The sequence below is a fragment of the Bos taurus genome, chromosome 9 (genome assembly GCF_002263795.3).
Source record: "Bos taurus isolate L1 Dominette 01449 registration number 42190680 breed Hereford chromosome 9, ARS-UCD2.0, whole genome shotgun sequence".
Taxonomy (NCBI): domain Eukaryota; kingdom Metazoa; phylum Chordata; class Mammalia; order Artiodactyla; family Bovidae; genus Bos; species Bos taurus.
The window spans coordinates 45,242,134-45,263,288 of record NC_037336.1 but is presented as its reverse complement, the minus strand read 5'-3'; the positions used below and the strand labels follow the sequence as shown (position 1 = coordinate 45,263,288).

Here is a 21,155-nt window from a genome sequence, read left to right as displayed (position 1 = left end):
TACTGATATTTATTTCCATTTTTCTCTATAATGAACAAGTCTTCAGTGAACATTCTTGTACAAATATGTTATATATGTGTATAAGTATATCCACAGATTAAGTCTTAGATGTAGAACTGTTGAGTCAAAGACTTGTGTACATTTTAAAAGTCTGATACTGCCAAATTGCCTTCCAAAGAATTTGTTTCATTTTATACTCCAAGAGAACATTTCTAATCAACACAATTTTTTTTTTTTTAAAGCAAACTCCAATGCCATCAATGTCCAGGAAAATAGTGAAGCAGGTTGGGGTAAGAAAATGGCAAACTGGAGACCATGTTCAGCATTCCAAGAAGTGACTTTTACTCAATTCCAGACTACTAATAATGCCTTCTAGGGAATGTCTGCCCAACGTTAAATTATCTGATTTCTCAAAAGTCAAAAATACGGACTTCTAAGTGAAATCTCCTGATTTTTTAAAATGTTGACAACTTATTCAACATTTAGAACTGGCATGACAAACAAAACACATGTGTGAGTGGGAATTATCTGTGAGCCTCTAACACATAACCTATGTTTAAAGCTATCATTCTGCCACCAAAGCCAACAAAGACATCACCACAACTGGCTGTGCTTAGCAGAGATTTCATGAGATTATATTACCTTTTGTTTTTAGATGAATTAGAAGATGGTTTTTATTAACTATGTGGTCACTATCCTCTCAAATAACTTTAATTAGACTTATTTCAAGTTAATATTATAGATATAATGATGATAATATCAATAATATTACTCTTACCCAGATATTTTCATTAGTCAGTTTCCTACAATATGCTCCTTTGCCTTCTAGCTTCATTTCTGTAAAATGCTGTATTTCTCTGTTTTCTTCCTCATATGAAACTCCCACATGTTGTAAGAGTTATTTTCCTATTAGTGTAATCTTTTACCCAAAGGGGAAGAAAATCTCTAATCACTTTTTTATACTTGCATTCAACATATTCATCTACTTACAGAAGAAACTGTGGGAACAGAATAGAGACCTGCTGCCTCTAGTTTAAATAGGAATTTTAATCCATACAAAATCTTTTTGTATTAACTAAATTCTTAAAGTTTAGAAACTAAAGATAATGTTAAAGAACAAACCATAAAATTGCTAGCTCTAGATAAAAATATTCAAATTCATGGATATAAAACCATGAGATTTTAAATGTTCTATTATCTCCTCTCCATAAATACCTGAAAAAGGACCAGCCTGACAAAGCCAATGTATGACTATAAAAAACAGAAATAAATGCTTATAAATACTAAAATTGTAAGCAACATAATATTAAATAACCTATTTGAAGTTAGAAGGCAATGACCTCTTGTACAAAATTTTCAAAACCCAACGTTTTAAAAACTACTAGCTTTATTAAAAGCATCTGAATCCTAATTTTAGAGCTACTAGTAATTTTAAGAAATTGCCTTGTTTCTAATGTAATCTGTTGAAAGATGTTTTCTTAACATTAAAAAAACCAACAGTAATGGAAAAGGACCAAAAACACATATTAAAGAAGTTTTATAACTTAGCAAAGCAAAGCTTTCAACATATAAGCCTATATACACGTATATACATTTTGTCTATATTGATATATACATTGTCTATATTTGTCACTGACAACTACAGTAGCTGCTGTATTTGCATATATATGAGAAAATATGCATATAAGAGTCATTTTACCAATAATGATGCCACCGGATAGTCTATTTTTAGTTTCCAGAGGCAAGGCCATCAGTTCAGTTCAGTTCAGTCGCTCAGTTGTGTCTGACTCTTTGCAACCCCATGAATCGCAGCACGCCAGGCCTCCTGTCCATCACCAACTCCCAGAGTCCACTCAAACTCACGTCCATCGAGTCAGTGATGCCATCCAGCCATCTCATCCTCTGTTGTCTCCTTCTCCTCCTGCCCCCAAACACTACAAATTCCTCCATTAATATTTTTGAATGTCGGAGTGTGCCTGCTTCCCCGCTAAAAGGTATGCTGTAACTATTCAAATGTGTCTTTTCAAAAGAAAACTGATTAGCCCAACCTAAAATTTAAAAATCCAATGCTCTATATTAGGTATATATCACTTGAATTCAACATTTTAATCATAAAAAGCAAATTTAAGGAAGAATTACATACTTAAATTGTAATCTGCACACTGGATTATGTTTTCAAATGTGACATTAGAGTTCACAGATAAAACCACAGTAATGAAAAGAAACATGGTAAAATATCATATTTTAATTTTATCTAAATATAATTAAAACAAAACATAAGAATAACTTTGAGACAATAATTCATACAATACAGAAAAAGCTTTAATATATAAATCAGATGTCATATCATCAGCTGTTTATTATCACATCAGTCTAAACTTTACATATTAAAATACTGAAAAGCTAAAAAACATCATTGCAATATAGATTCAATATGGGAAAATACATATTTGTGGCTTTATATACAATGTAAATTAACCCATTCTATACAGTAGTTTTCCAAAATATAAACGGACTTTACATGCAATAGGACATACCAGGCTGGATATCCTAATACAATTTATTATATAGAAAAATAAAGTGACAACACCTTTTTAACATAGTTACATAGGAGATGTGGAATGTAGAATAGGATGCTGCCTTAACACACTCTTGGATAAGATTAAAGAAATGTGAAAAAGGACAGTTTCTATTATTTTCAATTACCATTTTTGAAATGAAGACTACTGTGATTTTATATTTTCTAATTGTATCACAAACTGAGAAAATATAAAAGGGAAAGTGAGAGAGAAAAAAAGAAAACCTGATCCTTTATGAATTTTAAACATCAGCCCCGCCTATGGGCTGCATTTGGGCTGCTTTTCTGTTGACAGTTTCCTAAATTACTTCTGCCACTCTGAATTGCTCATCAGCAGTCAGAAGAATTTTCCAGACTTCATTATGCCATTGTGTAACCATAGCTGCCACAATGTAGTGCCACAAGAAGCCTGTCCTTGAGTATTTCTTTGCTTGGGTATTCAGGTAACTTGAGCATGTTGATGCTTTAAAAGAAAAATATACCACTATTAAATAGGAAAGCTCTGAAATATTTTATTGTTTTGTCTAGAAGTGAAAACACTACTCAAAATTAACATAAAACCACCCTCTCAAATTTGCATTCAAATTGGAAAACCCTGAAGTAGTATTTAAAAAGGAAAAAAAAAAACACCAAACCCTGCTGCACTGCAGTTTCCTTTAGTATGCAAATTACCAGACCAAAATAAGTTCCCTCCAGTCTAAAATAAATAAGCAATAGGGCAATTAAGTTTGAAATGATAGTGTAACTCAGTGATACTTATGACAGTGTAACTTTAGTGATATTTGAATTATATGTATTCAATTAGAGTATAGGTAGGGCTTCCCAGGTCACGCGAGTGGTAAAGAACCCACCTGCCAATGCAGGCGACATAAGAGACATGGGTTTGGTCCCTGGGTTGGGAAGATCCCCTGGAGGAGAGCAAGCCAACTGACTCCAGTATTCTTGCCTGGAAAATCCTATGGACAAAGAAGCCTGGCAGGCTACAGTTCATATGGTCGCAAAGAGTCAGACACAACTGAAGCAACTTAGCACTCATGCACACACAGAATATAAGTAGGTAGTTTACTCAAACATTTTCCTACCTACAAAGCGGAAGGCAAGAAACTATTACTATATAGTTCTTTATTTATCAGTGATTACAAAATGAACAGAGATCACTGCTGAGATTTTCCTCTCAATGAAGCAATAAGCAGTCAGACCTTTGATCATTTAAAACTAATCAGAAATTCACAGTGCATTTAAATAAACCAATTTAACATACCATGTGCTTGAAGTAGGTAGAAGATTTGGAGTATATGGCACAGCAGCAATTGTGAAGTTTTGCAATCCACTTCCACCCATGATATTAGCAAATCCACCATGTGGGACCCTGGAACTAAGAGTTCATATCTAGTAAGTTGTACCCATGCAAGAAAAATCTTTGAAATAGATACAATTTGAATTATAAAAATGAATATATCTAGCAGACATTCATTAAATATTTGCTGAATAAATAAATGGTTTACTTGATTAATTCAAGCAACAGAGGCTTTTATGTGTAATCCAAAATGATTTCCCTGTCTGTGAAAAATATCTAGGCTCAAAGGTTTTTGTTTTGCATTCTTTTACACAGTGGGAAACTAGAAAATTCTTTACACTTATCTTTCCAGAGATTTACATTGGATGCATTTTTTTAAATGTTACCTGACATAATGAAAATGCATCTGAATGCAGAGTTCCAAAGAATAGCAAGGAGAGATAAGAAAGCCTTCCTCAGTGATCAGTGCAAAGAAATAGAGGAAAACAATAGATTGGGAAACACTAGAGATCTCTTCAAGAAAATTAGAGATACCAAGGGAACATTTCATGCAAAGATGGGCTCGATAAAGGACAGAAATGGTATGGACCTAACAGAAGCAGAAGATATTAAGATGAGGTGGCAAGAATACACAGGAGAACTACACATAAAAAGATCTTCATGACCCAGATAACCAGGATGGTGTGATCACTTACTTGGATGTCGTGGAATGCGAAATCAAGTGGGCCTTAGGAAGCATTACTACAGACAAAACTAGTGGAGGTGATGGAATTCCAGTTGAACTGTTTCAAATCCTAAAAGATGATGCTGTGAAAGTGCTGCACTCAATATGCCAGCAAATTTGGAAAACTCAGCAGTGGCCACAGGACTGGAAAAGCTCAGTTCTCATTCCAATCCCAAAGAAAGGCAATGCCAAAGAATGCTCAACCTACCACAAAATTACACTTATCTCATACATTAGCAAAGTAATGCTCAAAATTCTCCAAGCCAGGCTTCAACAATATGTGAATTATGAACTTCCATATGTTCAAGCTGGTTTTAGAAAAGGCAGAGGAACCAGAGATCAAATTGCCAACATCCGTTGGATCATTGAAAAAGCAAGAGAGTTCCAGAAAAACATCTACTTCTGCTTTATTGACTATGCCAAAGCCTTTGACTGTGTGGATCACAACAAACTGTGGAAAATTCTGAAAGAGATGGGAATACCAGACCACCTGACCTGCCTCTTGAGAAACCTGTATGCAGGTCAAGAAGCAACAGTTAGAACTGGACATGGAACAGACTGGTTCCAAATGAGGAAAGGAGTATGTCAAGGCTGTATACCATCACCCTGCTTCTTTAACTTATATGCAGAGTACATCATGAGAAATGCTGGGCTGGATGAAGCACAAGCTGGAATCAAGATTGCCAGGAGAAATATCAATAACCTCAGATATGCAGATGACACCACTCTTATGGCAGAAAGTGAAGAAGAACTAAAGAGCCTCTTGATGAAAGTGAAAGTGGAAAGTGAAAAAGTTGGCTTAAAGCTCAACATTCAGAAAACTAAGATCATGGCATCTGGTCCCATCACTTCATGGGAAACAGATGGGGAAACAGTGTCAGACTTTATTTTCTTGGGCTCCAAAATCAGTGCAGATGGTGCACGCAGCCATGAAATTAAAAGAGGCTTACTCCTTGGAAGGAAAGTTTTGACCAACCTAGACAGCATATTAAAAAGCAGAGACATTACTTGGCCAACAAAGGTCCGTCTAGTCAAAGCTATGGTTTTCCAGGTCATGTATGGATATGAGAGCTGGACTATAAAGAAAGCTGAGCACGGAAGAATTGATGCTTTTGAACTGTGGTGTTGGAGAAGACTCTTGAGAGTCCCTTGGACTGCAAGGAGATCCAACCAGTCCATCCTAAAGGAAATCAGTCCTGAATATTCACTGGAAGAACTGATGCTGGAGCTGAAGCTCCAATACTTTGGCCACCTGATATGAAAAGCTGACTCATTTGAAAAGATCCTGATGCTGGGAAAGAGGGAGGAGAAGGGGACAAGAGTGGATGAGATAGTTGAATGGCATCACCGACTCTGTGGACATGGGTTGCAGTAAGCTCCTGGAGTTGTTGATGCACAGGGAAGCCTGGTGTGCTGCAGTCTATGGGGTCACAAAGAATCGGACATGACTGAGTGACTGAACTGAACTGAATATAGTGAGACTACAGAAAGGTGAACAAAGTCAGAAGTCTCACAGTTTCTAATTTTGAAATTTAAACTACAAAACTACAGTAACCAAAACAGTGTGTACCGACATAAAGACAGATAGAAATAGAATGAAGAACCTCAAAATAAACCCTCAAATATACAGCCAAATGATTTTTTGACAGGAGTGTTAAGAACATTCAACAGAAAAAGGACAGTCCTTTCAACAAACTGTGCTGAGAAAACTGAATATTCACTACAAAAAAATGAAGTTAGACCTTTACCTAACACCGTATACAGTTAATTCAAAGTGAATCAGAGAACTAAATGAAGAGGTAAACCTATAAAATTCTTAGAAGAAAATCCAGGGGAAAAGCTTTATGACACTGGGTTTGGTAATGATTTCTAGGATACCAAAAACACAGGCAACAAAAGAAAAATAGATAAATTGGACATAAGATTAAAACTTGGGTGCCAAAGGATACCATGAACTGAATGAAAATGTGAGCCATAGGAGAAAATATTTTTAAATCATAAATATGACAAGGAATCAATATTGAGAAAATACCGCATTGGCCAAAACGCATGTTCAGTTTCTTCTGCAACATCTTACGGGAAAACCCAAATGAACTTTTTGCCCAACCCAATATATAGAGTTCCTACAACTTAACAACAAAAATCTAATTTAAAAAATAGGGACAGGGTTCAAACAGACATTTTTCCAAAGAAAATACACAAATGGCTTATAAGCATTCAAAAGATGTTCAATCAAAATCACTTGATTAGGGAAGTGCATTAGGGAAGTCATTAGGGAAATGCAAATCAAAACCACAGTGAGGGCTGAGGGCTTCCCTGGTGGTTCAATGGTAAAGAGTCCACCTTCCAATTGGTTCGATCCCTGGTCCAGGAAGATCCCACATGCTGAGGAGCTTAAACTAAGACTATGTGCTACAATTACTGAGTCTGTCCTCTAGAGCCTGTGACCTACAATTGCTGAGCACAGGCACCACAACTGCTGAAGCCTGCATGCCTGAGACCTCGTGCTCCACAACAAGAGAGGCCATGGCAATGAGAAGCCTGCACACCACAACTAGCAAGTAACTCCTGATCCCTGCAACCAGAGAAAAGCCTGTGCAGCAATAAAGACCCAGCACAGCCAAAATACGTAATTTTTTTTTAATGTTAAAAAAATAACCTACACTGAGATAACTACCTCAAAGATATTAAGATGACAGTTATTTTTTTTTAAAAAGGCATCAGAAAAAATACAGTTTTGGAAAGGTCATGCAGAAATTGAAACCCTTATGCAACTGCTGAAGGTAATATAAAATGGTGCAGCCAAGTATGGAAAACATTATGACAGTTTCTCAAAAAATTAATCATAGAGTTATAGTATATGTCCAATAGAACAGAAAGTAGAGACTCAGAGATATTTGTACATGCCATGTTCATAACAGCATTACTCACAATAGCCAAATTGTGGATGCAACATAAGTAACCATCCACGGATGGAAGGATAAGTACAATGTGGTAAACACATACAACAGAATACTATTCATCCTTAAAAAGGAAGAGAGTTCTGACATATGCTATACTATGGATGAATCTTGAGGACATTATGCTAAGTGAAATAAGCCTGTCACAAAAAGGCACCATATGATTCTACCTGCAACGGACCTAAAGTAATCAAACTCATTTAGACAGAAAGTAGAATGGTGGTTGCCAGAGACTGGGGGTATGGGAAATGGAAAGTTAGTGTTTAATGGGTGCAATTTCAACTGAGGAAAATAAAAAAGCTCAGGAGATGAATGGAAGTGATGGCTGTATGACAATGTGAATGTACACAGAACTGTACATTTAAAAATGATTAAAATGTTAAATGTTATATATGTCTTACCACACACACTAAAAAAACTGTCGAATAAAGCACCAAGATTTTCTATTAATATTTATATCACAGATGATATGCACATATTCACAGAGAAAAAAAACAATCCAATAGAAATAGATCTCTAAAACTAGCAGTTTTCTTTTCTAGCTAGGAAGTAGTTTTGTTGTTGTTAAGTTGCTTCAGTCGTGTCCGACTCTGTGCGATCCCACAGACGGCAGCCCACAAGGCTCCGCCATCCCTGGGATTCTCCAGGCAAGAACACTGGAGTGGGTTGCCATTGCCTTCTCCTAGGAAGTAGTTTGGTTACTATTAAAAACTTTATTGATGAAATGCCTAAATTTACCTTAGAAATTCAAGTGAATGCTAAAAGGATGCCTGAATCTTCCTAACAAAACCCTAACATATAAGGAATTCCTACTTAGGGCAAGAGAATATCTAAAGACCTGAACATATATGTCTATAAAGTGAAATAAAATTCAAGATTAGTTTATCTACGCATATTAACCTTTGCCTACAAAATTAACAAAGGTGACCAAAAATAAAAAGGGATGAAAGATATTAGAGGCAGATTTTAAATACAAATATACAACTTCATCAGGACAGGTGAGAAAATGAGTCTTGACACAGATTCTTACACAAATTATATCACAGAATTTCAATATCACAATTCATATAAATAAATTTTGAAAAATTAGTTGAGCCTCCAATTTTAATATCTAAACTGAAAATATTCTGTAAACTGATATTCACAAACAATACCTGAAATCTTACTCCTCTTTTAAACTATAAACAATGACTGGGCCCCCTACCTGAATAACCAGTGGGTCTTAAGCTAAGATTATGGCTCATCAAGCTTAAGCATATATGAGAAAAATGAATGAAATTGTCTTTGCTTGAGTATTATGACACCTGAATTATACAATGTAAAATTACAGTTAATAAAAATGACATATTTCTATTTTATACAAAGTAGTCATATAGTCTGAGATTCATTACTAACAGATAATGAAACAAAAGTTAGAAATTTAAGACTGTCTTGTAGATAAACAAAATACTGTCACCACCATAAAAATACTTTAAAGTTACTGAGGATACAGATTCTTGCTCCTACAACTAGAACACAACTCTAGTCTCCTACAACTCTTTAGTAAGATTGTTCTAGATTAATAATGGATATGGAGGAAGACATTTTACAATCTAAAGGATAAACAGAATTTTCCAGGAAGTGCAAAAAAGCAAAGTACATAGTTTTGGTCTAGAAGGGTAAACACTATACCTATTGATAACTGGGTCTAGTGTAAAAGGAAAGTTATGGTTTAAAAAAAACTTAAGATTTACTCTGTTTAAATTCAAAGCAAGGACTCCATTTCGACCAAGTGCTGAAAAGTGGACTTTTCAACTTGAAGGGAAAGCTTAGGTCCATGTAGTTTCCCCTCAGCCTCTTTGGCTTCTACTCTTTACCCAAATCCTTCACCTCAGTTTAAATGGATTTGCCACTATACTTCTCTATCAGTTAAATAGCAAACCGTGCAGTTCTTTTCAACATTGCTAATTATGACTATAGAACCAGGAGACATATTGTGTATCACTAATCCAACTGGTTTTTATTCTATAAAAGTAGCAAACTAACAATTTTAGTACTAAAGAACTTGAATAATTATTTCCTGCATTTTAAAGGCTCATACCCACCAAATCATGAAGGAAAATATAGCAATTTATTAAATTGTGTTTAAATATAAACCACTTAGAAAAAAATTAAAGAGCCCTGGCTTATAACATAAACCAAAATAAAGTCCAGATGGCTTAAAAACTGGTATGTAAAAACAGAAACAAAAATGTTACCCCAAAATGTACAAAAACATATAAGTATACAAAATCTTGGGAGTAGGGAAGAATATATTAAAAAAAAAAAACTATAGGAAAGCAATAATCAACTTGCAAACCTAATTTAGAATCTTCATTATAGAATTTTTATAAATTAAATTTATAATCTATATGGAAATCTATATGTCTAACTTAATAAAATTAAAAGGCAAATGATAACCTGGGAAAAATATCTACAGAGTTATAAATGTCCCTATCTGTAATATCTAGGGACATTAAAAAACAAAATTTTTTAAATGATGGTAAAATAATGTACTGGAGAAGGCAATGGCACCCCACTGCAGTACTCTTGCCTGGAAAATCCCATGGACGGAGGAGCCTGGTGGGCTGCCGTCTATGGGGTCACACAGAGTTGGACACGACTGATGTGACTTAGCAGCAGCAGCAGCACAATAATGTACAAAAATAAAGACAGGAAATCTATTCCAACACAAAGTAAACACATAAGAAACCATGGAAATAAAAATGATTATATCTTACATTGACAGAATGAAAGAAACAGGGCCTCTCATTCCCTACTGATGTCAATAATGGTATCTTTCTGAAGTTTAAGTGAGCAATGTCTCAAAGTTATAAAAATGTATATAATTTGCATGCAAAATTTTCCCTTTTAAGAATTTTCCCTATATGCTTATCCTATTTATCCTACATTTATAAATAATCAAACTGCTGCTGCTGCTGCTGCTGCTAAGTCGCTTCAGTCATGTCCAAATCTGTGCGACCCCACAGATGGCAGCCCATCCACTGTCCCTGGGATTCTCCAGGCAAGAACTGAAAAAAATAATAATTAAACTTATCTGCCAGTATAAAAAGCATACAAATTCCTTATTTGTTCAGCATTATTCATAAACAGGAAAATTTAGCAATAAAGGACAATATCCATTCAGTTGAGTTTAGTCGCTCAGTCCTGTCCAACTCTTTGTGACCCCATGAAGCACATCAAGCCAGGCCTCCCTGACCATCACCAGCTCTGGGAGTTTACCCAAACTCATGTCCATTGAGTTGGTGATTCCATCCAACCATCTCATAATCTCTTGTCCCTTTCTCCTCCTGCCCTCAATATTTCCCAGCATCAAGGGTCTTCTCAAATGAGTTAGCTCTTTACATCAGGTGGCTAAAGTATTGGACTTTCCGCTATAACATCAGTCCTTCCAATGAATATCCAGGATTTATGTCCTTTAGGATGGACTGGTAGGATCTTCTTGCAGTCCAAGGGACTCTCAAGAGTCTTCTCCAACATCACAGTTCAAAAGCATCAATTCTTCGGCGCTCAGCTTTCTTTACAGTCCAACTCTCACATCCATACATGACTACTGGAAAAACCATAGCCTTGACTAGACAGAACTGTGTTGGCAAAGTAATGTCTCTGCTTTCTAGGTTGATTGTGCGGTAGTTTGAGTATTCTTTGTCATTGCCTTTCTTTGGGATTGGAATGAAAACTGACCTTTTCCAGTCCTGTGGCCACTGCTGAGTTTTCCAAATTTGCTGGCATATTGAGTGCAGCACTTTCACAGCATCATCTTTTAGGATTTGGAATTGCTCAACTGGAATTCCATCACCTCCACTAGCTTTGTTCGTAGTGGTGCTTCCTAAGGCCCACCTGACTTCACATTCCAGGATGTCTGGCTCTAGATGAGTGATCACACCATCATTATTATCTGCGTCGTGAAGCTCTTTTTTGTATAGTTCTCAGAGGATGAGATGGCTGGATGGCATCACTGACTCAATGGACATGAGTCTGAGTGAACTCCGGGAGTTGGTGATGGACAGGGAGGTCTGGCGTGCTGTGATTCATGGGGTCGCAAAGAGTCAGACACGACTGAGCAACTGAACTGAACCTGTGTATTCTTGCAACCTCTTCTTAATATCTTCTGCTTCTGTTAGGTCCATACTATTTCTATCCTTTATCGAGCCCATCTTTGCATGAAATGTTCCCCTGGTATCTCTAATTTTCTTGAAGAGATCTCTACTCTTTCCCATTCTATTGTTTTCCTCTATTTCTTTGCACTGATCACTGAGGAAGACTTTCTTATCTCTCCTTGCTATTCTTTGGAACTCTGCATTCAAATGGGTATATCTTTCCTTTTCTCCTTTGCTTTTCACATCTCTTTTTATTACAGCTATCTGTAAGGCCTCCTCAGATAGCCATTTTGCTTTTTTGCATTTCTTTTTCTTGGGGATGGTCTTGATCCCTGTTTCCTGTACAATGTCACAAACCTCCATCCATAGTTCATCAGGCACTCTGTCTATCAGATCTAGTCCCTTAAATCTATTTCTCACTTCTACTGTATAATCATAAGGGATTTGATTTAGGTCATACCTGAATGGTCCAGTGGTTTTCCCCACTTTCTTTCATTTAAGTCTGAATTTGGCAATAAGGAGTTCATGATCAGAGCCACAGTCAGCTCCAGGTCTTGTTTTTGCTGACTGTATAGAGCTTCTCCATCTTTGGCTGCAAAGAATATAATCAATCTGATTTCGGTGTTGGCCATCTGGTGATGTCTTCTCTTGTGTTGTTGGAAGAGTCTTCTCTTGTGTTGTTGGAAGAGGGTGTTTGCTATGACCAGTGCATTCTCTTGGCAAAACTCTATTTGCCTTTGCCCTGCTTCATTCTGTACTCCAAGGACAAACTGCCTGTTACTCCAGGTGTTTCTTGACTTCCTACTTTTGCATTCCAGTCCCCTATGATGAAAAGGACATCTTTTTTCCATGTTAGTTCTAAAAGGTCTTGTAGGTCTCATAGAACCGTTCAACTTCAGCTTCTTCAGCGTTACTCATCGAAGTATAGACTTGGATTACCATGATACTGAATGGTTTGCCTTGGAAACGAACAGAGATCATTCTATCATTTCGGAGACTGCATCCAAGTACTGCATTTCGGACTCTTTGTTGACTTGATGGCTACTCCATTTCTTCTTAGGGATTCCTGCCCACAGTAGTAGATATAATGGCCATCTGAATTAAATTCACCCATTCCAGTCCACCATCTCCTGTTTGACCATTTCCAATCTGCCTTGATTCATGGACCTAACATTCCAGGTTCCTATGCAATATTGCTCTTTACAGCATTGGACCTTGCTTCTATCACCAGTCACATCCACAGCTGGGTGTTGTTTTTGCTTTGGCTCCATCCCTTCAATCTTTCTGGAGTTATTTCTCCACTGATCTCCAGTAGCATATTGGGCACCTACCAACCTGGGGAGTTCATCTTTCAGTATCCTATCATTTTGCCTTTTCATACTGTTCATGGGGTTCTCAAGGCAAGAATATTGAAGTAGTTTGCCATTCCCTTCTCCAGCGGACCACATTCTGTCAGACCTCTTCACCATGACCTGCCCATCTTGGGTGGCCCCACATGGCATGTCTCACATTGAGTTAGACAAAGCTGTGGTCCATGTGATCAGAGTGGCTAGTTTTCTGTGATTGTGATTTTAGTCTGTCTGCCATCTGATGCCCTCTCTTAGCACCTACCGTCTTACTTGGGTTTCTCTTACCTTGGACGTGAGGTATCTCTTCACGGCTGAGAGGTCAAGAGATTTAAGAATAGATAGCCATTTAAAAAATTAGATCTATAAATGAATCCATTTAAACAATATATTGTTAAACTCAAAAGTTATAAAAGAGGAACAATGTTTTTAAAAAATAAAAATTTGTATATGTCAGAAAAACTCTGGAAGAATAACCAAAATAGATTACATTCAGAGACTGAGATGAGAGATGATTTTATAAAATTTTAGTCTAACCTTCCTACATATAAAAAATAATTTTAAACTCTTTTTATTAAATTACTGAAATCTCTAGGTATTTCTTGGCAGTGAGAAGCCATGTAAACAAAAAACTGACAAGATTTTGTTTCATATTTTTAGTCTATAATCTGTGACTAATTCATGTTTTATTTATTCTTTAAAATTAGGTATTCATTGTAACTCCAACTATTTTTCTAACTATATACTTAAAAAAATAAAAAATACAGCAAAATATTAATAGTGTTATCTAAAACAGTGTAATTACTTAATGGGATTTTCATTTTCTCCTATCTATATTCTCCATTTTCCAAAGTTTCTACAATGGTTACAAACTACTTTAAAAATAAAACAGTGGGAACTTCACTGGTGGTCCAACAGCAAAGACTCTGTGCTCTCAATCAGGGGGCCTGGGTTTGATTCCTGGTTGGCGGACTAGATCCCACATGCTACAACAAAAATCAAACAGCCTGCATGCCAAAACCAAAATGCAGTGCAGACAAATAAATAAAATTAAAAAAATAAAACAATGGACTTTAAGTTACATATATGTAATATAGATATACATTCACACTATGTTTTTAAAACAGGTAGTAAAAAATAAATATATCAAATTATTTATAATGGTTATTGATAGCAAGTGATGGTTTTTCTTATTTCTTTTAGTTTTCTATGTTCCAATTTTCTTAGAAGAACCATGCAAATTTATAATGAAACAACTGAACTATATTTTGATAAATAGAAGGATACAGATGAAATTCTAAGTTATCAAGGATGAAAATCACACCTTTCTTTTACATCTTTCAGAACTGTAAGTTAAGAGAGATTTAAATCATTTAGTTTTCTAACACTGATGATTAATTGTTTCCAAATGTACACTTTTCAATGTATGGTATCACAAATTAGTTTTTAGGCCACAAATCTTAAAACATTAAAATCTGACAAAAATTGAATAAATGGGTATTATATGTATTTTGTGTGTGTGTGTGTTGTTGCAGCAACAACTATTGGCTACTATTATTGACTTACAGATTGAAAAGACTACCAAGTTACAAAATAATATATATGTTGACATTTCTGACAGGAACAATTTTTTATACCTTAAATAAACATATTTTGGGTACTACTATATATTTTAACATTAATGCCTAAATAAACCTTTGTTTAATGTCTAAAAATATAGAAAAGGAGGTGAGAAACAGACAATTCAGAGTAATAATTCACTTTGAGTTGCTTATCTCTAATCAATTAGAAATGGAATACATTAAATTCTTTCTACATTATCATAAAAACACTTCTTACCTGCCAGTAACAAACTGCAAGAGAAGAACTCTCTCCTCTGGAGTAATATCTTCCACAACTTCCCAGAACCACTAAAAACAACAATAAAAAACTAAACTCACATTTCAGAGCAATTGTAGGCTTCTAAGTACCAGAGCAATGTGCAATATTCATAAAACATATCTTATTCTATGAAACTCATTTATCAAACAAGGTTTCATACAAAGCTTTCATATGGAATTCCCATGAGAAGAATTTAGGGAAAAACTTTACTTTGTTAATTAATATAGGTTTTCATTCAATAGTGCTGAAAAGCTTACAAGATTAAATGGCAAAACTTAACTTCATTCTAAGCTCGAGAGATTTTACCTGAATAACTGGATCTTCTCTTTCATAGCCACTTGTGTATTCTGTATTTTTTATCCAATCACTCACATCAATTTCTGGCATGCCAGAAAGCAGTAGCTCCTTTGGGAAAGAAGAAAAATATTTCATTAATCTTCTTTGGGGGAAAAAAGAGATTACATTTAAATAGCAAATTTGTCTTAATTAGAAACTAATCCCATGTAAAACTGATTTATTTCTGTGACAGTGTCTGCATGTTATCAATAACAAGTACTACATGGTAGAGAACCCTTGATACTGATAATCACAAATACTGTGACATGTGGAGATGTCACTACACTAATACAATTTAATTAAAACATAAGTGATAATCCTTCATGTTTATATAGAAACAGATATACCACAAGTTTATATGTGCAACAATTTTATGAACGTTATTCTCTTTGGTTTATATATATTTTATGAATTTGTTAAATTTTATAAAGATACTATACTCTCAATATAGAAATAACAACAGAGACCTAAATAAATCTGAGTTAAGCAAAGAAAAGATCAAGAAACTCTAATCACTAGAAAAAAGAAGTTATAATAAAAAGTTATTTTTAAAAATCAAAACAGATTTAGGCCTTAGAAGAACTCTATTCTGAAATAATTCCAATCCTTTAAAGTCAAATTCCCATAAGGTGAAAAAAAACGCAATTTTCCTACTAATGACTTTTGGTATCCATTTTTTCAGAAAGATCATCAAACAAACAAAATATCAATCAAATAACTAAGAATGAAATTAAGAATGGCAAAAGTATTTTGCCACAGTATTCCGCAAGTGAAAACAGAACATGAAAAAAGCTTGTCCACATCTCTGAATCAGACCATATCTCACAGTTGGATGTGTTTACTCAGTAAAGTAAGGCAATAACTATCCTATGCTCAAAACTGACAAGCCAGAACAGCAGATTTTGTTATTGCAGAGAAGATACAATGTGGTTCAAAGTCACTTCTCCTACAGCAACTCCTCAAAAATATATAAGGTATATATAGTATAGAGTGTGCTCTGAAAAAGATTAACAAAGGTCCATATAAGGTGGTGTCTGAGAAATCTTGGGTGTTTGAGATCTATTCAAGGAGCCTGCAAGGTTCTCCCTTTTCCAACTGAGGCTGAATTTTCTCTATATATTTCAGTCAAACAACATATCACAACAGATTATAAGCAGAAACAGATATGAGAACCCAGTTTCTTCTATGAAGCCAGACATTAAATTTGGAAAGATATAGAACAATAATACTTTCCCACTATTTTTGTTTTATTCTGGAAAATAAATAATTTTATTTATTAATTTAATTTCTTTAGATTTAATTTTCTAAATCTTATTTATGTTAATATGTAATTAATTGCTATTCTTATATGAGCTGATAAAATATTTCACATTTCTGTTCAAATTTAAAATACAGTATCAACTACTATAACCAACATAAACTCTTTTCTTGTAAGGGGTCTTAAGACCAAATAATTTAATAATTCCTGTCTAGGGTGTCTTTTAGTCCTCCTTACTAAGTATTTGGCTATGGTCGATACTTTAGCCACCTGATGCGAAGAACTGACCCATTAGAAAAAGACCCTGATGCTGGGAAAGGTTGAAGGCAGGAGGAGAAGGGGACAACAGAGGACAAGATGGTTGGATGGCATCACCGACTTGATGGACATGAGTTTGAGCAAGCTCCAGGAGTTGGTAATGGACAAGGAAGCCTAGCGTGTTGCAGTCCATGGGGTCACAAAGAGTTGGACACAACTGAGCAACTGAACCAACTGACCATAGTATTATAAAATACTTTTAACTGATGAAGGCATTCTGGTAGGTTCCATTTACCACGCCCAAATACATTTTCCATCTTCCTTTGCACATTCTGTGCCGCAAGTGGCTGATCCCTGCAGACTCGCTCTCTTGCCTGTTGGCCTCAGATTGGGTTCCATCACTGGGAAACAGGCAGGAGTCTGAAGGTAAGAGTATATTCTGTTCCTTCCCTCCTCCAGTACATCTTTTCAGTAGCTATGCCTCCTCAACTATAGCTACCACCTGGTGATTCAGACTCTCACAGGGTTCCTCACAATAATTCCTCCACGTGTCTTCAATTTTAGGGATGATAAAGGCTTTCTCCTGTTGCTATTCTCTGGCTGCCTCAACCATATCTTGTTTATTCTTAACCTACCCATGCCTCTGTAAGTTCCTTCATTAAAGTTTCTTTATTTGAACCATCTAGGGAAATTCTGTTCCCTGGCACTAGATACAGATCTGCCAAAAAAGGAATATGGATGATTGTTACATATTTCTCACAATCCATGAGTTTAATCCTCTTCCCTTCTAGGCTGAAGATAAGCTTTTAATAATACTGAGTATTCTTTCTTTGTTAATAATTGTGAATAAAAATGAGACTACATTCTCTCAAGGAATCTGAAGTATTTCATGAACATCAAAAGTTATGATTTTGTGATGGGAACAAAATATCCTTATTAGCTCATTTAACACTTGGAGGGAAAAGTTATTAAGTTGACTAAAAGAAGATGAAATTGGAAGTATACAATAAAAAATATCAATACATATACATATAGCAAAAGATTTTAGTCCAAGTCAACAATTTATTATTTTTTTAATTATGACAAAATAATTGATCTTTTGGAATTGGGTACAAAATATATATCCCCAAAACAGTCAGAAACTGAGTCATGCAAGTGTTCACAGCTGTTAGCTTACCTAGCATTCACATGGCTCAGTGTGTTAATACCCTGGTACCACCATGGATAAACTCATAAGCAGCACAGTATGGCAGGACAGTCCCTCAGACATTTGAGGAACCCTTCAACTGTAATAATACTATAGATATAGTACTCACAACAATGTTGTCACCATTTTTGAACCTGATGATCATCTCTTGACTTGAGACTGCAAGGACACTAATGCTACTAGATACTTTCTTTTCATGAAAACTCTAGAATCTAATCTGTATCTTTAACTCTGATGAACATGTTTATGTCATGAATTTAGATGAAATGAACTTAGATATTTGAGCCAACTTTTTAAAAAAAGTTTCCTATCCCAGTGTAGCAGAGCCCTTTCCTATGAAAGACACACAAGTCACAAAAAAGGTTCCAAATCCAAGTCCCATTTATAACTCACACCACTGAGAGGCAATACTGATGGAGAGGCTGGGCTATGGGTCAGAGAACATGGTTCACAGTCTGGCTGTAACACATACTCTGTGAATGTGAGCATGTCCCATACCTTCTTTGGCCTAGTTTTCCTCATCTATAAAATGAAAATAACACATGATGTGAAGGGGTCTGATGTGAAGGTTTTAAACGTTAATACACATGAAGTACCTGGCAAATACTAAGTGTTTAATAATAATAATCATTACTGCATAAGTCAGTGTCATGCCAACAACAGTGCTCTTCCCAAACAATCAATCCCACCATCTGAATCAGCTCACTTAGTATAGCCGGAGTCTAAGACAGACTAGGAATCCTGATCTACCTTCTAATATATGAACCACAATTAAAAACTTATCAGTAACAGACTCAAAAGTGAAAGACAAAGGAATTAAATATTCAGAAGGAAACAAAGGAAAATACTTTCATGACCTTGGAATAAGAAACAATTTCTTAAATAGGACACAAAAGTTCCATTCATTTAAAACAAAAAAAGATAGAACAAGTAATAAACTGAACTGTGTTAAATCTAAAAACTGTAAGACACCAGAAAAGAAGATATTCACAATACATATATCTAACAAAGACTCCTGTAAGGTATTACATAAAGACTACTACTGCTGCTGCTTCCAAGTCCCTTCAGTCGTGTCCGACTCTGTGCGACCCTGTAGACGGCAGCCCAGCAGGCTCCTCTGTCCCTGGGATTCTCCAGGCAAGAATACTAGAGTGGGTTGCCATTTCCTTCTCCAATGCATGCATGCATGCTAAGTCACTTCAGTTGTGACCGACTCTGTGCGACGCCATGGACAGCAGCCCACCAAGCTCCTCTACCCATGGGATTCTCTAGGGAAGAATACTGGAGTGGGTTGCCATTTCCTTCTCCTAAAGACTTCTACAAATCAGTGTTAAAAAAAAAACAAAGAATGCAGTAGAAAAACAAATTACTTCAATTAACACTTCTAAAACAGAGTATACAAATGGTCAATAAACATATAAAATACACTCAATCTCACTGATCATCAGGGAAATGAAAATTAAAATCATAAGGAAATACCAATACTCTACACCAGAATAGTAAAAATAAAAAAGACAGAAAAATAACAAAAGCTGGCTAGGATACAGAATACCCAGAACTCTGATACCTGTTGGTGGGAGTGTAAACTGACACATTACTTTGGAAAACTACTTGCTAGTATCTACTCTAATGGAATAAATGCATAGCCGAAATCCCAGCAATTCCACTCCAAGACATATAATCTACAGAATGCATATGTATGTTCTCCTAAAGACATGTACTAGTGTTTGTAGCAGCACCAGTTTAAACAGCCTGAAACTGAAAAGTACCCAACAAATGTTCACCAAGAGTAGAAAGGACAGAAAAAAAAAAAAAAGTAGACTGACACAATGAAGTACTATAGAGCAATGCAAATGAACACATTACAACTGCATGCAACAATACAAATGATTCTCACAAACTGAAGAAGTGCTAAAGAAGTCAGACATATTCTAGGTGACTATTCCATTTATATTAAGTTCAAAAACAGGTAACCTAACCTATATCATTACAATCAGGAGAATGGATACCCATGAGGGGAAAGTGACCGGGAGGGAACATGACAAGGATCTAGGGTATTAGGATTTCTAATCTGATCAGATGTTCTAAACATTGTTTCATGGGTGTACACAGTATGAAAATTCATCAAGCTATACATTTATGATGCATGTTGTGATTAGGTTATACTTTTCTCATGTATACTGTAACTCAATAAGAAGTTTCATAAAACTTATCAGCATCAACAAATTATGAGGCAAAAGTTTTGTCAATTATCTGTATTGTTGCTATTTTTTATACACTGGTCCAGAAAAAGAATATAATTTTCCATTTAATAACTCATAAGTACACCTCCATTTTTGAATGCTAAAAATAGTAACTCTTATGGGTATGCAAAAACTATATGCTCCTATGCTAAAGAAAACCATTCATCTTAAATCTAAAAACAGGGACAAAAAACTCAAAGCTGACATTTAGTGAAACTAAGTCACCACAGCCTTCCACATTACTTATTAAATTTTCTCCACTACTATATTATGATATACTGTGAGTGATAAATTGAAAATACTGCTATATGTAAAATACACCAATGTATTTATTCATGTATTAAAATGTAAGGCCCAGGGTGAAACTAACTCATGAGACAGAAAAAAAACCAATGAATTCTTTTCCATCGACCAAAAATTTATTATTCCAAATTATACATCTTAAACTAAGAAAACAGCTATACTCTATTTAAAACACTGTATGGTTTCATTACGACATTAGACAACTCAAGAGTTTGAAAATAATTTAATACCAAAAATAAAAGAGAGGAAAAGAAATGGGGGAAAATGCAAACATAAATCATATAAAAACAGAAACTATTAGATCACAGTAAAAAGCAGGCAAATTAAAGAAGCAAAACAAACATTCATGAAACTAGAGGCAAGCAAAGACAGTGGACTCCATACAGGCTTAAGATGGAAAATTAGTAACAAATATATGATGAAATAAGCTAGAGAAGATGACATAAATATAACAAGAAAATTCTTCTATCAATTTTTCCTTTTGGAAGTACAAGAAGTTTCCTTTACCAAATAAAAAAATTCAGAAATAATGTAAATAATGCCTTTGGGAAGATTGGCCTTCATCATTCCATTTTTGTTAATCACCACCTATATTCTACTTCTCATTAAGAACTGCTAACCTAGT

The 21,155-nt window shown here is 35.2% G+C and overlaps 1 protein-coding gene across 7 annotated transcripts in view; it reads right to left on the bottom strand.

Annotated features, from left to right (window-relative positions):
- Positions 1 to 2,132: 2,132 nt before the first annotated feature.
- HACE1 (HECT domain and ankyrin repeat containing E3 ubiquitin protein ligase 1) overlaps positions 2,133 to 21,155 on the bottom strand; it is a 118,389-nt gene continuing 99,366 nt past the window's right edge. For 6 of the 7 annotated variants that reach the window (XM_059889733.1, XM_005210843.5, XM_059889731.1 and 3 more), the window contains 4 exons: positions 15,232 to 15,330; positions 14,884 to 14,954; positions 3,840 to 3,953; positions 2,224 to 3,041 (listed from right to left, as the gene is read on the bottom strand). In XM_059889733.1, coding sequence (XP_059745716.1) covers positions 2,939 to 3,041; positions 3,840 to 3,953; positions 14,884 to 14,954; positions 15,232 to 15,330 — 387 coding nt within the window. In that variant the 3' untranslated portion in view covers positions 2,224 to 2,938. Of the gene's footprint in view, positions 3,042 to 3,839; positions 3,954 to 14,883; positions 14,955 to 15,231; positions 15,331 to 21,155 lie in introns of all 7 variants that reach the window. The other variant, NM_001192645.2, reaches the window with a different exon arrangement.